Source organism: Myotis lucifugus, unplaced genomic scaffold (assembly GCF_000147115.1).
Source record: "Myotis lucifugus unplaced genomic scaffold, Myoluc2.0 scaffold_85, whole genome shotgun sequence".
Lineage (NCBI taxonomy): Eukaryota > Metazoa > Chordata > Mammalia > Chiroptera > Vespertilionidae > Myotis > Myotis lucifugus.
In genome coordinates, this window is record NW_005871133.1 from 289,063 (window position 1) to 309,749 (window position 20,687).

Below are 20,687 nucleotides of genomic sequence, written 5' to 3' on the forward strand. Positions count from 1 at the left end.
TGAGCCTTTAGAATGAAAAGGGAACTGCTCTGGCTTATGGTTGCTCTCAGTTTTGCAAGGCCACGTAAGTGACCTCTGCTCCTCTCTCAGGCCTAGTGGCCTCCACAGGGCTCTTCTCTTAAGCATCTTGGCCTTTGCAAGGGCAAGAAGACACCACCACCAAGAAGGATAAAATAAGTTTTTATTTATAGTCTTATAGTAAAGGGGGAAGCCTTAACTTGCAAGACAATTCTTCGGCAGTATGTACAACATACTTTTTATTTCCATGGAATGGAATCAAACACGGACTGAGACTACAGAGTATACACTAGAAATCAGCAAATGCCAGGAACGGAGTAGGAAAAAGACAAAGAAATGAGGCCTAAACACACAAAACCCTTCACTGGGAGCTGCTGACCGCAGCCAGAACCAGGGCTGGGTCACCGTGGGGACAGGTTCCAGAACAGTCGGAAAGGACGTGGGGCAAGGGTGGGAAGGGGCCGCACTGGGGTGCGGGTTTAGTACCAGGTAAATTGCTCTTGGTATTTACATACAAAATCAGTTGGCTCTATTTCTTAGAAATACACACGGAAAGAAAGGAAGATTTGATCATTACTTTATGAATCTGTCGCTTTGCAATACCGACATCATCAGAAATAGGGACAATTCACTCAGATTCAAATTTCAGTAGCAGGAAATAAATATCAAAACATCATCACTGGCCCTCAATACAAAACCTCTACCCCACCCGCTCCTCCCTCCTTGCCCCCCCACCCCCAGCACCCTCTGGCGGCCACTTCACTGCTGACGCCCCCCAAACCACACGAGTGTCCCGAGGCCCTCCCGAAGGCTGGCTGAGAGAAGCAGGAGTGAAACAGGCCCAAGACTGTGCTGCAACTCTGTCCCCACTTCCTTTCACACCACAAACTTCTTCAAGGATCTGGTCTTTCAACAGGAGCGATAAATAGCTTTTTAATTCTCATCACTTCTTAAACCAGTCATCTTCTTAAAGTAGAGCAGTCCACAGATTCACAAAGTCTATCAAACAGAGGCAAGGGTGGCCCGGGGAGGCCTGGGAGGGGTAGGAGTCCTCCGGGCCTGTGCCCGGCAGGGCTGGAGGAGCTGGTGGGTGGTCAGGACACCATGTGCTCAGAGGTCCGGCCGGCCGTCTGTCCTCCACAGAAAAAGCTGCCAAGTTGGGGTGTTTTGGTTTAAAAATTCCTGGTGGGGACAGGGAATCCCTGAAGGGAAACATTAAAAAAAAAATAGTGGAAGTGGGGAAGGAGAACGAGAGCTGTTGTCCAAGAGCTTCTATGTAAAAATAAAATTTAAAAAAAAAGAGAAAGGAAAAAAATAGAGTCTCTTAAATGGTTCTGAGGGTTCTAAGGATGAACTGAAAGGAGGATGAGACGACGGAGGAGACAGACAGTTTTTATTGCTGGCCTGCCCGGCAGAGCTTAGCTGGCCTCCATCCGGAGTTTCTTCCTGCTTTGGGGCTCTTCAGGCTCCGACTCTGAGCTGGAGTCCGAGCCCCCATCGAAGGCAGAGATGGCGCTGCCCTTGGCGTTGGTGTAGAGGCTGTTGTCTGAGGAAGGGTAGTTGGTCTGCAGTTGGGCACTCGACCTCGCTTTCTCCAGTGCACGGACTGAAAAGCAACCAAGCGAGTGGGTTACAGCCTCTGAGACAGAGGAGAAGCTAGAATAACTGAGTCTCAGGTCAGGGTCCAGCCTGTTCTTCCGAAGGGCTTGCTGGGCCCTGAGGCTCAGAAACAACTCTCTTCTGGTGGCTGTTCCACCAGCACACTTCATCTCCTTCCTTTCCCAGCCAGACCTGGAGCCCAGTGGACATGGCCAGCTCCTCTGCAATGCCACTCAACCCTAAAGAGAAGGCTTGTGATGTCACCGCCCTGCCTTAGAAGCCCAGTGTTGAGACAGGAGCTCCCTGTGGGACCCAACAGTGCAGTGACCATGGAGAAGCTGGCCTGGCAATGCTAGGATCCATAAAGGTGCGAAGGCCACACAACAGCAGGAAGGATGACATAAGATGTATCAGCCAAAGAAAAGTTTTGGCTTAGCTCTCTTGTACAAGATCCACTTGGAAAGACAAGCTGGACACTTGGAAGCAAGTCACCAATACACAGAATACCTGGGTCTTCTGACACACAGCCCCTACATGCAGGCTGCTCAGCCCGGGAACCAACCCGCTGCTGCCTCCCTCTGCCCATCCCTCAGTTCAGCTCATCTTGAGCCTGCAAGGTCAACCCATTTATATTATTTTATTTTATTTGAGGTGTTCTAACCCAAGTGGTTACTTGCATTTCTTTTTACTTGCATCTTCCATGAGGGAGGAAGAGAAGTGAATTCCCCAGGAACAAAGAACTTGATCAGCTCTCGCTTTCCCCTGTGGTTGTAGGAAAAGGCGGATGTGAGCATTGGAGAACAGCATGGGCCTGGCCCATAGGCTGCCCTGATTGGACTACCATTGGCAATGGGAGAGCTCACTGACCCTGAATACCTGGATTTCTGGTACTTACACAGCACACTCCAATCCAAGGACCTGAGCTCTTTTCAGACACCTGATGCCAGGTGTGCCTCCTACTACAGCAGAGCACCTAAGCCCCAAGAGGGGGAGAGATCAGCTCAGAAAAGTCTCCAGATGTCAAACCCTAGACTCCACTATTCCCTCACTGGCGGCTCAGGTACTTCCTCAGGATGGCTCTAACACTCAGCGACTCAGAAGCAGGGCCACGGCCGCTTATGAGCACACACTCCTGGTCCTGGTTCTGCAGGCCCAGGTGCAAAGCCCTGACCTGGCCAGAGCGCAGCAGGGCCAGCTGCCCCACAGGCTCAGGTGCTCACCTTGCTGCTCCAGAAGGGCATTCTGCCGCTTGAGGTCATCAATATCTTGCTGGTGTGTGTGGTTTTTCCTTCGCATATACTGGATATACTCTGTGGCTTTGTCTAGGATTTGGGCCCGGGATGCCTGTTGCAATACGAGAAAAAGCAAAGGGAACAAAATAAAGACCTAGTCCAAGCAGTGAGGAAACTGTGTGTTTCTGCAACAGCGGCATGGGGGCAGGGAAGCAGGAGGGTGAGGTGGGACAAGGCTGAGGAAACAAAGTAATTGCTACTGAGAGTCTTCTTTGTGCCAGTCAAGGTGCCAAGTGCTTCAAATGGCTTACCTCACCAGCACTCAGAAGTAGCTCCACAGGAACCCGAGGCTCAGAGTTGACTGGCTTATTCAAAATCACCAGCTAGAGCCTGGATTTAAACTCAGGCCCGTCAACTCCTGAACTTGTACTCACTCCTCCCATCCCCTTTGGTTCTTTATGTTGCTTTCAAGTCTGCAGCCTGGCTGTGTCTGAAAACATGAAAATACTACTTAACTGAGAGCTTATGCCACTCATTCTCTGCCAGGGCCTGACCACAGGTGGCCGTGCCAGGAAGATAAGAGCAAGATCGCGGCTGGAGCTGGCTCAGGATGGGAGTGGGTACGAAGTTTTTCATCAAGGCCCTAGATTTCAGCCAAATCCTCAGACTGTTAACTATTTCCAATTAAGCCACGCTGCTGTGTCACTACTTCAACCTTCGGGCTAAAAAGACTGTCGTGAAGGCTGTCAGAGCTTGATGTCAACACAGGAAGGGCATGAGATTGGGCCATTTCAGGAAGCAGCCACACCTATACCACGGCCACGGTAGCCTAGGTACTGTCAGAGGAGTAAGTTAATGAACCAATAAAATGGATGTCAGGTTACTCTGTCCCTGGAGGTCACCCTTGCCTGAAAGATCCCCTTCAGCCAACAGGCTGAACTGGAAGGATGGTACAAAGCCAAGGGAAATGAAGCCAAGGGCAGGGCTGTCCAGTAGTTGAAGTGTGGCCTTCATGCCACCAGGGTGCTGAGAAGTAGCAAAGCTACTCAGGGTAGGGCAGAACTTGACCAATTTTATATTACAACCCCACTGGGTCCTAAGTAACCAGAACACAGCAGGGGTAAAGGGGCAAAGAAAACATTCACACTCAGCTAGCAAAACTAAATCCACTTGTAAGTAAATCCTGACAATCTCAATTTATAGACCTCAGGCTGGGCTGGGTATCAGAGAAGTTTGTGAGGCCTGGGCAGTCCTCACAAGTACTAGAACTTCCAGGCTTGCTTTCCTCTTATAGCACCCTTAAGGCAACTTCCTCAAAAGGAAACTGTTCGTATTTGACCATCTTTATCTGATGTGAATTATGTGCAAGGTACTGTGGGGAAACCAAATGTATTAGTCATGGTTTCTTCTGCCCTGATGCTTACTTACTGTCTAGTTGAGATAAATGTATCTGTACACAGACAAATCACAGGGCAGTACCAATAACTGTAACCTGTGTAGTACAGATTAGGAATTAAGCAGATTAGGAAGGCCACAGGAAAGATAGCTCCTGATTAGGGCTTTGGCTTTGAGTGTGCACGCACGCACGTGCACGTACATGCATGTACACACACACCTGAAATAGTGAACCCTGGGTTAGACTGAGGTGGAATTTGTAGAAAAGCGTCCCTCTGGGCCAGGAGAAGAGCACAGGCAAAGGCATAAGGATGGAGACGAAGCCAGTTGTATTTCTCTAGTTAAGTAAGTCAGCTGATGTAGGAAGAATGAGTACCTAGCAAGTAGGTACCTCTGAAGTACCTAGTTCAGAGGCTGTTTCCCATTTCTGCCAAAGGGGACTTCTTATTAGGGCTAATTATTAGGTGATTAAATGAGGAAAAAAAGGACACATAATTAGAAGGGACTAATTACCCTGCCTCCCTGGATGCTGGATATGGGATTAAAAGTAGTACTGTCGGATAGGTGGCAGAGCGGCAAGGAAGAGCTTAGGAATCCAGGAGACAGTGCACTCCAGCCTCTGTCATTAATGGGCTCTGTGACGGCAAACAAAGTATTTCTCTCCATGGCAATTCTTTATCTGACTAGAATTTCTCTCAGACCCCACCTAGCCCTCCAAATTCTATGTACTCCGTCACTGATCCATCTAATTGCTATGCATATTTACATTGCAGGCTCTCTTCACATTTGCCTATTTTTTTCAATTAACAGTTCCCAGGAAGCGACATTAGCTCTTATTTAACTACTCATTTGAATATGGGAAAAGGGGAAAAAAAAGCAAAATCTATGAATGATGGAACACTTGCAAATGTTCAGGGTGATAACTTTTAATGAAGGACACAGAATGTCTTAAGAACAAGAGGTCCCCAAAGAAGGCTGGATTGGTATAAACTCAGCACAAGGCCTTCAGAACACTAAGCATAGCACATCTCCCCTTCCCTCCAAAAGAACCCTAGGCCACTCACGGTGCCCCTGACTCCTCAGCAAGTCTCAAAGAATGGTTCAATTAACTTAATTTCGCTCTCCCCAGAGTATTCAACAAGAGGTAAAATCCAACAAAAAAAACAAAACAAAAAAAACCTTAAAAGCACAAAATACAGAATTCCTGAAAATTTACATGTACATATCTAGTCCAGGGAAGAAGTAAAAGGTTGGAGCCAGAAAATGCTAGACTCACCCAAAATTCCCTCCTCCCAGCATTCTAAACCATATAAGATCATGTGACCAGCCACAGGATTGAGCTGTGGGCAGGCCCTTCCTTGCTTTTATGACTTTATACTATGTGAACAGTGTACTATGAGCCAGCAAGAGCCCTGGCTTTATGGCATGGACTATGGAATGGCCCTGGGCTTTCAGTTTCTATAACAGGATCAATTAGCTGAGTCAGCAATTTCCATGTGAGTGTGACTGAGCAGATAGAACAAGGTATGCTAACATGTCCGAAGATCGACTTTTGTCTTTGGATAACCAGTAAGGATCTGAATAATTTTTTTCCTGCTAGTTTTTAAAAATAAGAAGACACTAATTCTTATTCTGCCTTTCTGAGCAGAAACAGATCTCTTCAGTGGTTTGGATCCAACTCTGGGCCAGGAAGAACTGCAGCTGAGAGGACTCAAGAGGTCCTGGGCCTGCTACATAACAGTGTGAGTTAATGCAAAGTGCTCCTCAGGCCTTTCACCACGGGGAGCATGCAAAAGGACACTGGACAGCCTTGCCAGATACTATTCCAAAGCCACGGTTGCACACGTGATACAAATGATGATGATGATAATGACAATGGCTGATACTTATTGAGTACTTACTAAATGCCAGGCATCCTCACAACCTACTGATGTATTATTTCCTCTCTTTTATAAATGAGGAAACTTACGCAAGAGCTGCAACTTACCTAATGTTACATAACTACTAAACAGTAGAGTCAGAATTTGACCTAGGCCTCCAACATCCATATTTTGGGAACACTAATAAAAACTAATAAAAAACATCCATGGTTTTAGAGAGGCAGTATTGTTATGAAGAGGAATTTGAGCAGGAGGAAAAGGACTATAAAAGAATCACCTGATTTATCCACAAGGATGTCAATGAAGACCCTAGTGAGAATGGTTTTCTTGGAAGAGTGAGAGTTTAGGTAAATCATCTCTGCACAGATTATGGGTGCAAAAGTGAGTTGAACGTGAAGAAAATATAAAGACTAGTTTTTAGAATTAGGTTGAAAACGAAATGGGGAAAAAAAGTAGCTTGGAGTAATAGCTGCATTGAAGGAAGGCTGTTTCTCTTTTTCTTTTAAAGACATGTGAAAACCAAATAGGCTTCTAGCAGAGAAGTAGCAATGAAGAAGAAGAGCCTGAAGATGCAAGAATGAGAGAACTGCCTGAACCTGGCTCTGGGGAGGGGAAATGACAATTCCCATAGAGCTGTGGTTTCATTTACCCAGAAGAGTAAAACTGAATGGACAATGACGAAGACCCAGTCTGTCCAAGAGGCCCAAAAGATTCTTGCCCCTTCTGCATGTGCTGCAGCTGCTTGTACATCTGTATCCCTGCCCAAGCAACAGAGTCAAAAGGGTCAATCCAGCCTCCAGAGTACCCACTTTGACAGACCTCTGCTTGAGAACAGCGTGAACCCACTTCATGTGTTGTAGCAAGAACTGACTACATATTTAACCAAAGGCCTCAAGTCCAAGAGTCTCTTTCTACTTAGTACCTTTTTAAGGCCCCAAATGATTCTTAAAGCAGTTAACACTGAAGCTTAGGATGACATCCAAGGTTACTAAATCCCGTTTAAGGCAATGGTTCTCAAAACTTTTCATATGAGAGAGGAGTTCCACACATTTTTAAAGTTGTAAATTTTATTACAGTAACCTGGATTTGTGTAGAACTCCAAGGTGTTTCGAAATCAGATTGGGAGAGGCAAGGAAAAGAGTGGTACTAGACTGTTAACATTAGAAACACCATTGCCATTCCTGCAGCCCTAATGCTGACTTGAGAAACAATGATCTTAGCTGCACTGATCACTTTTTCCTCTTCACTGTCAAAATCAGGTCCTACAGGGTTGATGTTAACTGCCGTGTTGCCCCAGGACCCAAAATGCCATATCCTGGAAAATGAAAAAGAAGTACTACTGACTCACCAACTGACACCTGTTTTATTTTGCACTAGTTATTTTAAAGAAAATAAAATCATTATTTTCCGTAACCTGCACAAACTTTTACACATATTAAGATAAAGGGAGGACTATGTAAAAGCCAGTGTACCTTTCTATTTGAATAAGCTATCTTCTGAAAACAAAAATTAAGGAATCTGTACAATAAATTTGGGTCTGCATTAAATTCATTCCCATATGCAAGCTCCATCAATGCCAACAAGACAGGCTGTGGGGTCAGAGCCATCACAGTCAAGTGACCCCTCCAAGGCTTCCTGCTGCCAAACTGAAGGACCACTCTGTTGATGACCAGAGGGAGGCAGAGCTATCCTGATCTTTAAGGGGCTAGTTAAAGCCAAGAGTCAGACATCTGTTTAGGAGTCAACACAAATCATGTTTCAAAACTTGTATTTTTTTTTCTTATGCCCTTGGCTGTTTGAAACAAAGGTGTGACTCTTTCCCATCAAACTTTTTTTTTTCTTCTGTGTTCCCATCAAACTTTAATGATGAAGGACAGGAGCACAGTTACCCAAAGAAGCAAAACTACTAATAAATAAACATGTGGAAATGAATTTAATTTCACAGGTAATAACAAAATACAAAATTACTACCTTTGCCTACAATTAGTCACCCCCTTCAAAAAATTTTCCAGTATTGGTAAAATTGGTACTTTCAAAAGATACTACCCAAAAGACTAATTTGCTTGAGAAAAAAAATAAATAAAAACAATCTTCCTGAAAAGCATTTTGGAAACACACAGCAAGAAACCAGATGTTCTTACCCCTAGTCCCAGCAATCCAACTTCTGGAAATCTATTCTATGTAAACAGCCCCACACACCAAGATGGTCATCACTAAATCATGTCCTTGCTCCTCAGACTCCATTAACAAATCCATGGATTTAATAATAGCAGCTTTTGAGGGGAGAGAAAAGAGGCAAGTTTCTTGACATCCACTTTAAGATGGCACCCAATTTCAGTCATATTAAAATGGAAGTGTGGGATGGAGAGAGTGTATCTGTTATGCAATGCCCTACTCAGTGATGGTGAACCTATGACACTCGTACTCATTTTTTTGGTTGATTTTTCTTTGTTAAATGGCATTTAAATATATAAAATAAATATCAAAAATATAAGTCTTTGTTTTACTATGGTTGCAAATATAAAAATTTTTTTATATGTGACATGGCACCAGAGTTAAGTTAGGGTTTTTCAAAATGCTGACACGCCGAGCTCAAAAGGTTCGCCATCACTGCCCTACATGATAGCCACTAGCCACAGGTGTCTAACAAGCACTTGAAATAATAATGCACAGTATCTCATCAGTAATTTTTTGCTGTTACTGTTAATCCTCAACTGAGGATATTTTTTCCATTGATTTTTTTTTTTTAAGAGAAAGTAAAAGGGAGGGAGGGGAAGAGAGAGAAACATTGATGTGAGAGATACACACTGATTGGTTGCCTCCTGCACATGCCTGGCCGTGGCCCATGGACAAACCTGCAACCCAGGTGCATGCCCTTCACCAGAAATCAAACCCAGTACCCTAACCACTGAGCCACTGGCCAAGGCCATTGGTAATTTTTAATATATTAATTATATACTATGGTCATACTTATTTTTGCATAATTCCATTAAATAAAATATATTATTAAAATGAATGTCACTTGCTATTTTACTTTTACTGTGCCAGCAATTAGAATTGTATTTATATTAAATTTAAAATGTATTTGTGGCTGGAAGTTTTTGCAATTTTGTTAGAAGAAAAAAAGAAAAATGCTTAAGGGAAGGCCTAATAACCAATTCCTATCCTTCCAAATCTCAAGATGGAAAAGGCATTAGTGAGTTTGCTTGCTCTTTAGTCCTCTCCATGGGAGTGAGCCCTTCCCCGCTGCAGAGACTTCCAGGAGGATGGACAGGCTTCTGCCCTCAGGGAGTGCATCCTTTAGTTAGGTGGAAGGAAAACACAGGAGAGGCTCCAGAAAGGGCCACTGGGATTCAAGGGAGAATGAACCCATGGGGCTCTCAGGATGCAGAAGTCAGGATGCAGAAGTTTTTGAGATGGGTCCTGAAGGTGGGCAGAGGGAGACTGACTGGCAGGGAGAAACACATGGAGGCACATGAGTGGGGAAAGAGTGCACAGGCTAGGGAGCCCGTGTGAGTGGGTCTCCTCACCACAAAACCTGACATCAGCTGGGCGGTGAGGAAAGGGAAGAATGCAGATAAACTGAGAATGAGATTCCCTGTACACCCTCCACAATAAGGGAAGGAGGAGAAAAAGCAGGAGGCAAGTTGGGTACCTTATTTAGAGAACATGGAATGCCAGTCCTTACCTTGATGGGCACTGAAAAGCCCTTGGAAGTTTCCAGCAGCACATAAACACATTTTTCATATAATTCAATAAATCAGGACATTTACAGTTGCTGAGCCCAGAGCTTAAGGAAGACTTGGGCAACTATGGACAATGATTTAAGATATAGAAAATTTAAGAAGAAAATAATTGCCCAACTTGCATTCTGGCCAGGTAATAACCTTAATGAGTTATGAGGTGAAATGGCTAGGACTGTGGTTTACATTTCATTTAGGAGATAATCGCTCCAGCAGCCCAAATATGATATAGAAACAGTGCTGCTGAATAAACTGCCTGCCTTAACAGGTGTCCACCAGAGTGAGCCCCTCCCAGTTCAATGTGGCCACGGTGGACAGGGACTTCCTTCCTTCAGTTAATAAACACCCACTCTGCACTCTACTGTCTGCCAGGCCAGGAGAGAAGAAATATGACCAACATCTACCTGTTAAGAAGACCAGGCTTTAATGAAGATGAAACAGATTAGAGCTCAGTGTTTTAACCTCTTATTTGATGCTCAGAATGTTACCTTATTATTTGTTAATTGTTAGGAATAATTGTCTCTCCCAACAAGAGAGCAAGACCCTCAAGAGTAGATACTATCTATTATACCTTTTAAACCTCTATAGCACTCACACGGCTCTTAATTAAGCAGGTGAGCACAACCGTGTTGGCTGCTGCTGTTTTTGTTAAAGGGATAAGCAAGCCCACTGTTTCTTCTGGCGCTCATTCCACAGTTACCTACTGGGAACTGCCATGTGCCAGGGTCTGTGATAGGAGTGCCCTCAGGTTCTCACCCCAAATGAAGAAATTCTGAACTTAATGCTTGCTCCTTGTTTTTCTTTATTTTCATTTTAGGTCATATTCTCTCTCTTTTAAAGTAATTTTTAAAAAATATGTTTTTAAATTGATTTTAGAGAAAAACATCAGTTGCCTCCCGTGTCTGGGGCCTGAACCCACAACCTGGGCATGTGCCCTGACCAGGAATCGAACCACAACCTTCCAGTGCACAGGATGACGCTCAATCAACTGAGCCACACCGGCCAGGGCTCCCTCTTTTTAATACAGCTCTGTCTAGAAAGGAGAAATCCAGAGCACAACTGCCTGGCAGAGCAATTAAGTATGATAACAGGCAGTTAACAAGAGACTTACAGATGAGAAATTTCTATAAACCACTGTCCAGCTACTAACGACAATGTTGACACAGAACCTTCTCTCACTAAGGTCAACCATGCTAAGGAGACATTATAATTGGTTGTAACTCTGGTTCGGGTGATGGGGCTAACTGATGGGAGTGGCAGGCAGAATTATATCCCTAGGTAAAGGCAAACTCCTGGGCTGCCCACCAGATCTGGCCCCACACACAAACAGGGTGAGCTCAGTGCCAGCAACCTTTGGGCAACACTCCTTAGTACCCAACCTAGGACTCTAAAAACAAAGAATAATTCTATTCAAGAACAGTAATGTCTTCCTATAAGAAATGGATCCACAATTGTTCTTGCTCTTATTCCCCTTACTCTGGTTGACTGGCTGATGGTTCTTATATCATCCCTTCCATCCCAGCGGGATGCCCAGCTGAAAAACTACACGGGAAATAAAACCAAGACAATAGAGTTCAAGAGTCCATTTGCTAACACTATGGGAAAACCCAAATGGGCTGCCAACTATAATGGTTTATTTCTCAGAGAAGCTATATGGACACAGAAAAATTTATGAACTTTAAATGATCTCCAACTCTCTGTGCTTCAGTGTTACTGACATATGCCAATTCAGGGGGAGTATCTCAGCAGCAGGCTTGGTATGACATACTGCCAAAATTACTGCCTTGATCCAGGGGAAGCTCCCAATATAAAAACAAGATATAAGTACTTAAGCAAATTTTCTTTAAAATACAGACAGTCCCTGATTTATGATGGTTTGACTTTCGATATTTCAACTTTGTGATGGTGTGAAAATGATACACGTTGATCTTTTCCTGGGGTAGCGATATGCAGTACTGATACCCTCTCGTGATGCTGCTGGGCAGTGGCAGCAAGTCACAGTGCCCGGTCAGGCACACGATCACGAGGTAAATAATGGATAGTCTATAGTGCACTGTGTTGCCAGCATTTTGGGGATATTGTGTTCATATTTGAGGTAGGTGAGGTTAACATATGATGTTTGGTAGATGAGGTGTATTAAATACATTTTTGACATGAAAAATTATCAAGACAAAACCCTATCATAAGCCGAGAAGCACCTATATCCTTAAATTGGGCCTATGGTATGGTAGAAAAATAAAACTTGGCAATCGGCAGTCCTGAGTTCTAGTCCCTGTTCATGATCTAGTTCTAGTCCCCTAATCATGGAATCATGATTTTGAGCCACTTTCCTTACCTCTGATATAGTAATAATGGCAGAAGCAAGCAACAGTACTAATTGTCCAATTACAATAGCAGTATAATACTCACCATAGAACTGCTATACTGATTTAACTTTACACTGCAATACACGTTAGTTAGCAGATTTTTTTTACTTAAGCAAAAGGTGACCATTCTTTATGTTTATGTTATAGTAGAAATACAGGGTACAAAGGATAATGGAGTCTGGGTCTCAAACATAAAACTTTTTTTAATACAAGTGCCACCCATTCTTGGTTAGGATAAAACTCAGTAAGTATTGGTTTCTCTTTAAAAAAACAAAAAGCTAGGACACATAACAGATAGTCCAAATACTAAATGAGAAGTCATAAAGGAGACTAGAGGTTTTTCCTTCAAGAATCTAAGATCCCTGCCCTGGCCAGTGGTTAGAGTATTGACCCGCTCACCAAAGGGTCACAGGTTCGATCCCTGGCCTGGGTCTGTGGGAATGCGGGAGGCAACCAATCGATGTGTCTCTCTCATATCGATGTTTTCCTCTCCCCTCCACCTCTAAAAAAAAAAATCAATGGAAAAAATATCCTCAGGTAGGATTAACAACAACAAAAAAGAACCTAAGATCCCTAAAACAGGGTAAAATAATCATTTCATGATTATTCACATAATGTCATAACCTTAATTACTGCAATCCAAATCAAGAATTAGCCAATTTCCTTTGGGTCAAATACCACATTTAAAAAAAAATTGCAACATTTAGTGAGAACTCGGAAGTCGAGAGACCAAAGTATTCTGTAAGACTCCCTGTAGATCTGTGAAACAGTGTTGGCAGACAAGGAGATTAATGAAGATTGTGGAATTTAGCTAACAACCAGTTCCTTTATTCATGCTCAGTGTGAAATATATGGATTGAAACACAGGGCAGGATTCTGAAATTGGAAAGGCACGTGTAAATTTCATTGCTTAGATGATTGGGTCTACGCAACCTGGTCCCTCGACCACTCCCCTCCACAAGTCTTCTACTTCTGACCTTATCTCCTGCCCCCGTACCTTTATTCATTCCAATCTAGCCCCCTTCTCCCTGCTGGGCCCAGGAATGCTCCCAGGTTCTTGCCTTTGGGCTATTACTCACCTTCCCTCTGCCTGTGATGCTCATCACCAGGTAGATGCATGGTTCTCTTTCCTTTACTTTCTTCAAATCTTTGCTCAAATGTTGTTTGACAGTGAGTTTTCTTGTCTGCCCTAATGAAGACTGCAACCATTCCTTCCCTGTTCAACTTTCTCCTAGCACTTTTCTGATATACTATATATATTTTCAATTATTAGTTCATTTTCCATCTTTTCCTCACCAGGTTAAGAGCTTCTATTTTTGCCTGTATGTTCACTGCTGTATTCTAGAACAGTGCTTGACATGTAGCAGACCCTTAATATTTGCTGAATTGAGTGAATAAATAAATAAACGAGTAGGCCACAATGAATGACAAACTATTCAGTGTGTAAGGCTACCAAATTCAAACCGTCAACTTCCTTGAAGAAAGGAGACAACAGGATTTAGGATAATGTGGTTTTAAGAACTTACGGAAGAATGTTACAGCAATATAAAACAAGCTGGATAAAGAAAAAAGGCATAGTTGAGCTCTTGTGACCTGCTTCCCCCAAAGTATTCTCTAACTTAAGAATGCCTAAAAATCAGCTGACTGCTTGTTAGAGATCCCAGGTCTGCCTCCAGAGAGGCAGATTTAGTAGTGATTCTGATGTGGGTGGTCCACAGGACATCTTGGGAAACACTGCCTTGGCACCACTCCTGGTTAGATGTGAGACTTAAAGGAGAAGGCAGTTCTGTCCATTCAGTTCACCAACGCCATGTTAAGTGATACCATGGCATATGAATAAGCACTAACTGTCAACAATTCAGACACGCATGGAAGATAATCCTTTGCACGTGTGTACTTTGACTAAAAGGGTTAGTCTCTGTCCCCATCATAAAGATCTCCTGTGGTGCTTTAGACAGTGTTGCGCCCAGGAATGTTGTTATTCCAGGTAAGAACCTTGGTCCAAGGCCATTAAACCATGTCTATACTAAGTAGGTCTAACCCACAGCAAATTCTGGTTTTGCAATACTAGGTATTCACATGGCCTGTTTTATTGTTTTCATAAAGGTCAGACCTACCCCATGCTTCAGCCACATAGAAAGCCACACCTCAGACAGGGAATAAAGTATATGACTTAGCAGAGTGGCAGTATATACAAAATGAAACCATGATGGTTCCAGGTTTGACTGGATAACCAAGGAAACCCAGGACTCCCACCCACAGAGCTCCATGAGGAGACACATTCAAAGCAGACATCTTTTCTAACACCGTTTCCTTAAACACACACACACAAACCAACACAGGTCTTCTTCCGAGTTTGACACTTACCTACCACTGAATTGCAGCAGAAGCGGCCAGCTACATTCTGTGTCAAGGATGGAACTAACTGTGCAAACAGATGTTTCTTCCAAATCCCAAGGAGTGACCCTAACCCATAGGCTTTTTACTCAAAGCTTCCAACGTTTTCAAATATAAGCTGGTGTCTCCCTCTCCAGGGAAAACGTTAATTTCTGGAATGCCACCAATTGGGGGGAGGGGGAGCGCGGAACAGGGGACGGGGGAGGAAAATCAATAATTTTTTTCTTCCATTTCATATGAATATAGCTCTTTACCTAAGTTTTTTGTCCCACAGCTTAAAATGCTCTTTACCAGCCTTTGAAATAACAGCTGTTGGAATGGGGAAATCACTGGTGTCCAAGCTGATCCACCTACATTCTTGGGAGGTTTCATTTAAGTATTAACTTGGAGCCATGCGAAAGAAATTTTCATGGAGGTCTAGGGAATCATTGACCTCAGGAACCCTTAGTGTTATCCCAAACTACTACGGGCTCCTCTTTATATGACAGTGTATTGTTATAATAATTCTTGAATGAGTAACTTATTACAAACAATACTAAGTTAAAAGACAATTACTACTGGTGTCTTAAACCTGACTCCATTTCTTTCCAGATAGGTGAGTGTGCTGCTACTAGTAAGCTCCACTCCAAGTACCACCTAGCGATGGCCACCCAGCTTTCTCAATAAACTCACCTTCTCTCCTTGGAGTGATGGGACCGAGTCCCGCAAACTGTGAAAGCTGTCTTTGATGTGGTCCCTACGCTTTCGTTCCAGTGCATTATGATGAGCCCGTTTGTCAGCCTAGAAGAAAGAGCATATTAGCAACGTCATTCCTTTTGTGTGGTACAGGTGAGTGGGTTACAGCCGGGAAGAATATGCTGTCAGCGCAGTCCCTGGTGAATGGACTGGGAAGGATTTGTCGAGGTGGGCAGTTAGGAATCTCCAGAATTAGGCTCTGCTAAAGGGGGAAAAAGGGTGAGCAAGCCTTGTGACAGGAACATCCAAAGTAGCTCGATGCATCCAGCTCATGCATAAGTAAAGTAAAAGTTATTCAAGGGGACAAAGTGTGACTCTCCTACATCAGTCTTCCCCATAACTTACTTATGTGACAGAAAAGCCGCCAACCCATGGTTGGGAGGTTGACCCAGGAAAAGCGCCAGTGGGCCCTTTCATAAGGTGTGATCGCCCCCACTGTAAGTCAGCGATTCCCCATGGTGGGTGCCCAGGATGGGAATTAGGGCATTGGTGCCATGCTTCTTTCCATGTGAAACCCATCAGCACGAGTCTGTTGTGGTCTCCCGCTCGCTAAAGTTAAAACCTCTGGAAAAACCCGAAAACATGACTCTGAGATCATTCTGACAAAGCTGATCTAGACCCCAACTGCATTCTGAGACCCTATCTTTTTAAAGTGGATCCAGGGTGCCATCCTGCCAAAGGCTTCCCCTCACACATGCTGTGACGGAAAGGTAAGGGCTCTGAACAAATATCCTTGGGCACCTGTGGCAGGTCATGCTTATTTGGCAGCGCCTAAATACCCACAAGCCAAAGTCTTTATCCTGCCTTGCTTAGACTCACAAAAGAACAAGAACAATCAGCTGGAGAGGGGTGAAGACTGCCAACCAATCAGGAATGGCTGGAGAGCACTGCAAGAGCTCCGCAGGTCCCCATTAAAGGTGCATTCCCTCCAAATGGAACACAAATGCTCACTGCAGCTAAGCAAGAACTTTCTACACCTTGGGAATTATGGAAAATAATACACTTAGAATTTTACCTTAATACGCAAGGGTGCACTGAGCTAACCTAAGGAGCAAGTCTGTATAAGGGAAGTTCAGGTAGCTTTAATCAACCCAGACAGAACACCAGGAATTTTAAAAATGGAGCAACGAGAGTAAATAATCAGCACAAGAAAGCCTCAAATGAATCCTTGTATTAGACAAGATGTGGGAATGAAAGAACCTGAAATTCTATTATCTAATCCTAAAAGTCTGAGTCATTACAGAGGAAGAGGAGGCTGGGAGCATCTGTGGTAATTTTAGTTACTTCCTAGTCTCTCAAGCACAACACCTCACCTATAGCTCTGCTGAATTAGACACATGGTTCCCATCACAGCCTTGGTTCTCCAGAACGCAGCACTCACTTTTAGGGCAGAGGCATGGAGCGCTACTAAGGCCCTCCTAATTTTTTAAAGTCTAAATTCACTGTAAAATGAGTGTTTGCTGAACTTCGGTGATATAAGGAATTTATGGGGAATCTGAGGGAAGATCAAGCTTAGAAAGATTCCCTGAGGCTAGAGGTAGTATACTGTATCATACAACATTAGGGCAGAAAATTGCAGATGCCTCGAATAGCAGTATGAAATAGCTCGAAGGAATTAAACATATTTAAGTGCCTTGTCCTTTTCTAACCTACTGTTCTCTCTAGTCACTTATACAGGTAAGTAAGTTCTAACTTGGACTATATCTACAGAGTTTAGAAGGCTGAGAGATGGCATTTGGCTTCTATCTGCCTCTCCTGTGTTTGCTACATACTCCCTAAGCTGGCTTATTTACATGCAAATTAATCGCCCAGCTTTGGTCTCCAGCAGCAGCCCAAGATACTCTGGTCTACTAAATCACCCTGATTCCTGGCCCTCCTCCCAGCTTAAGAGCTGTGCACAGAAACAGTGACACCAGAGTTACCCATAATCCCTCTTGTTGATACAAATAAAATTCTAATTGTCTGTTTTCTTTCTGGGAGAGCCCTGCAAATCTCAAAAGGCTAGAATCAAGTAAACTTGGTTTGCTCAGGCCTACACTAGAGGGATGGAGTTGAGTATAATCTAACACCAAATTCATGCCCACAATACACTACCCCCTTCCCATTCACTGAGCCCTGAAAGGACTCAAATGGACAAGTCTTTCGGTTAGAGGATTGTAAGTGAACTTGGCTGAGGACCATCAGCAGAAATCTTGGCTTCTCATCTGGGGAGCCAGCCAAGTTTGAGAAGTTGGCTCAACAAGGAAAGGCAGCAGTCTACTGCCTGGTAGAAAGCCTGGGCTGGGGACTGTTGTTCTCAAAGTAGTGGATGGAATTTCTGTGGTGGTTCCAGGTCCAATTTAACTAGCAGAAGAGTGGAATCTTAGCCCAATCCCTGTTGCCATATCCATCCCCAAGCAGCTACACTTAACCAAAGTCAACTTTAAAGCTCTCAGAGACAACGGCAATGATGTATTTTTCTCCTCCCCAAGCCTCATTTGAAAGAGCAAGTTAAAAATACGCAGAATGGGCCCTGGCCAGGTAGGTCAGTTGGTTAGAGTGTCGTCCTGATACACCAAGGTTGTGGGTTTGATCCCCGGTCAGGGCACATGCAAGAATCAGCCAATGAATGCATAAGTAAGTGGAACTACAACCATGTCGGTCACTCTCTCTTAAATCAATCAATAATTTTTATTTTTATTTTTTAATGAAGAACATGCCCAATTCCAGGCAACTCTGAACTAATGGCTTAAAAGCACATATGAAAAACCTTTACACAAAGCAGAGAATTCTGTTTTGGAAACATTTCCAAGCCACAGATCCATCCAGCCAGATAACACTGCAACCCCTCACCCCCCAACCAATTCATCCAAATGGAAGGCCTGTTACCAGGCTTATCACTGCTTTGTTAACTATCTTCACTTGCTGGCAACCTTTTTTGAAAGGGCCAAGGTTTCAGAGTTGAGAATCAAAAACTGGGTGAAGTATCCCAGGATAAGGCATCTGAGATCCTCCTACAAACTTAAAACTAGTTTTGTTTTTAATTTAAAAAAGGGCCAAACAATTGTGTCTTGAACAACTAAAGCTCAACTTTGATGAGCCAGCTTTCTCTCACCTGTACTGAGAAAGATTATTTGATTATGAAAATGGGTCGTACCAAACAAATTCCAGGAGACAACTGAGGTATTCTTGGGCAGCACAGCAGGCCCCCAAACACCTCTCTTCTATATCCTACAGGAGCAATGGCTGCTGCTTTTCAAGTACACGGGATTTGTGGTTTCTGCCAGAAAACTCTTCCTTCAGAGCGTCCCAAGCTAACAGGAATACTAAAAGGCTGCACGGTACTGAAGAGTGGCCCACAGATGCTCAACAGGAACTCCAGCACCAAATCGCTTCCAGCTTTGACATCTCTGCCAAGGTTTTTATTCTGCCTCTCAGTTTTATTTCCACCAAACTTTCCATACTGGCAGCCAGAATAAAAATCTTCACCTACAATTTGTCCATCTCTGACACTAACAAGCACACGTATCTTAAGTATTGTTAAATGTTGAAAGCAAGCATTATTTTGTTAGCCAAGAAGCTGCTAAACTGGCAGAAGGTCAGTCATTCAAGCTAAGGAGGTCCATTCAAAATTGAGGGGAATCTCTTTAAGTTATTTCCTTCCAATTTATTGCATAGAGAATGCATATTCATAAAGGCATTACATCAGTCAGCAGCCTTATTTTCTGCGAGTTCTAGGTAGGCAAATAGCATGAGGAAATAAATACTCCGTTATTGAAGAATGCACAGGTTCTCCAGAATAATGCCATTTCTTGCAGGCTACCTCATACCTAATCCCCTCTATAAGGGGAGTCTTCTCAATTCCAATATAGAAAATTCTCAGCAAATAGGGAATTAGAGTTGCCCACTAAACATTTACTAACTTTAAGAAATTTAAAGGTTGCTTTTAGAGGGAAGATAGTGTTGCCTTCGATTATTAATTCTTATTAAACAGTAACAGTGAAAATACACAGACTCAAAATTCTCATCAGAAAAGATCTATTACTTCTGATAGATGGGCAGAATAAATAAAACAATTTCTAAGCAACTCATTGTAATCAACATGAAAAATGCAACATGAAGTAATGGGTAGCTAGAATGAGAAACTCACTAAGGTCCTTAATAAGAAACTATACATTTCAACTTCCCAATATCTCTCCTACTTGAAGCCTGTTATACATTGCTAACATCTAATAGATACATGTGTTTTCAAAACTTTTTTAAAACAATCATTTGGTGCCTAAAAGAACTTGCGAACTATTCCCCAAATATGGCATCGTACTGTAGCCATTTAAGAGTTAAGAATGCCTTCATCAGGAAATTTTAATTGAAAATCAACTTGGATTCCTTGATCAACTAATTCACCATTACTGGCATCTTGGAAATAGAAAAACATAAGAACACCCTTTATTCTAACGAACAGGCATATTTATGAAACAAACCTGGCATTTCTGTAGCACTGTTAACACTCTAAGCAGACACAGAGTACTTGCATCATACAGCACTTTACCAAGCAACTAATTCCTGGTAAAACAGATAGTAATTTCCTGAGTCAATTCCGATCTCAGAGGCAACCAAGCTCATTCCCTACCGAATACATTGCAATTCCTAAAGAAGCAAAGAGCTCTGAGAAATTAAAAATATTTCATACCAGAAAGGTCCAGAAGTGAAGTCGCACAAATCTTTTTTAAACTCCCTGACAGTATACTGTAACTGCAACACGTTCAGCTGGAGGGTAAGTTGAAAAAGGCCTTGAGTTTTCTGACCAACAACTAACCCTACATTTTTAGTATACCTTTGTTCTTTCCAAAAGAAATTTCTCAAACAGAAGTAAAATTTGCATGAAATATATCTGCCCCAGAAAATTATCTTTAAAATGCAAAATAATAATAAAAATAACATCAGTGGATTCTGATATATATTAAATTTAGTAATAAAAACATTGTTGGGGTTACTTCCTTTAACACAGATTGGTCACTGGAGAAGCTGTGTTCCGTTTGCACTGAGGCAACAGAAAAAAAAATTCGTCAAATCAGTTTCACTTTCTGTTACAGTTAGCTTCACTTCCTAACTTTTCTTATGAAGTACCCTACATTTCTCATGCAGTAAGGCCATAGCTATTGTTGTTGACATTATAAAAATGATGTTTCTTTTCATATGAGAACCCAGCAGAATCTTTCCTGAATAACTTTTTAAAAGTTCTTCAGTAGTCCTAAATATGTGGTTATTCACAGTTCGCATCCTTTTCTGAATGAGGCAAAGCTTAAGAATAGTTTCCCCCTAATTAAAATATACATATATATA

General features: G+C 42.9%; 1 protein-coding gene across 6 annotated transcripts in view; it reads right to left on the reverse strand.

Moving 5' to 3' along the window:
- Positions 1-164: 164 nt before the first annotated feature.
- Positions 165-20,687, reverse strand: part of MAX (MYC associated factor X) — a 23,718-nt gene continuing 3,195 nt past the window's right edge. For 2 of the 6 annotated variants that reach the window (XM_006090973.3, XM_006090975.3), the window contains 3 exons: positions 15,303-15,410; positions 2,838-2,967; positions 165-1,624 (listed from right to left, as the gene is read on the reverse strand). In XM_006090973.3, coding sequence (XP_006091035.1) covers positions 1,437-1,624; positions 2,838-2,967; positions 15,303-15,410 — 426 coding nt within the window. In that variant the 3' untranslated portion in view covers positions 165-1,436. Of the gene's footprint in view, positions 1,625-2,294; positions 2,380-2,837; positions 2,968-15,302; positions 15,411-20,687 lie in introns of those variants that run through there. The other 4 variants (XM_006090974.3, XM_006090976.3, XM_023755816.1 and 1 more) reach the window with 3 other exon arrangements.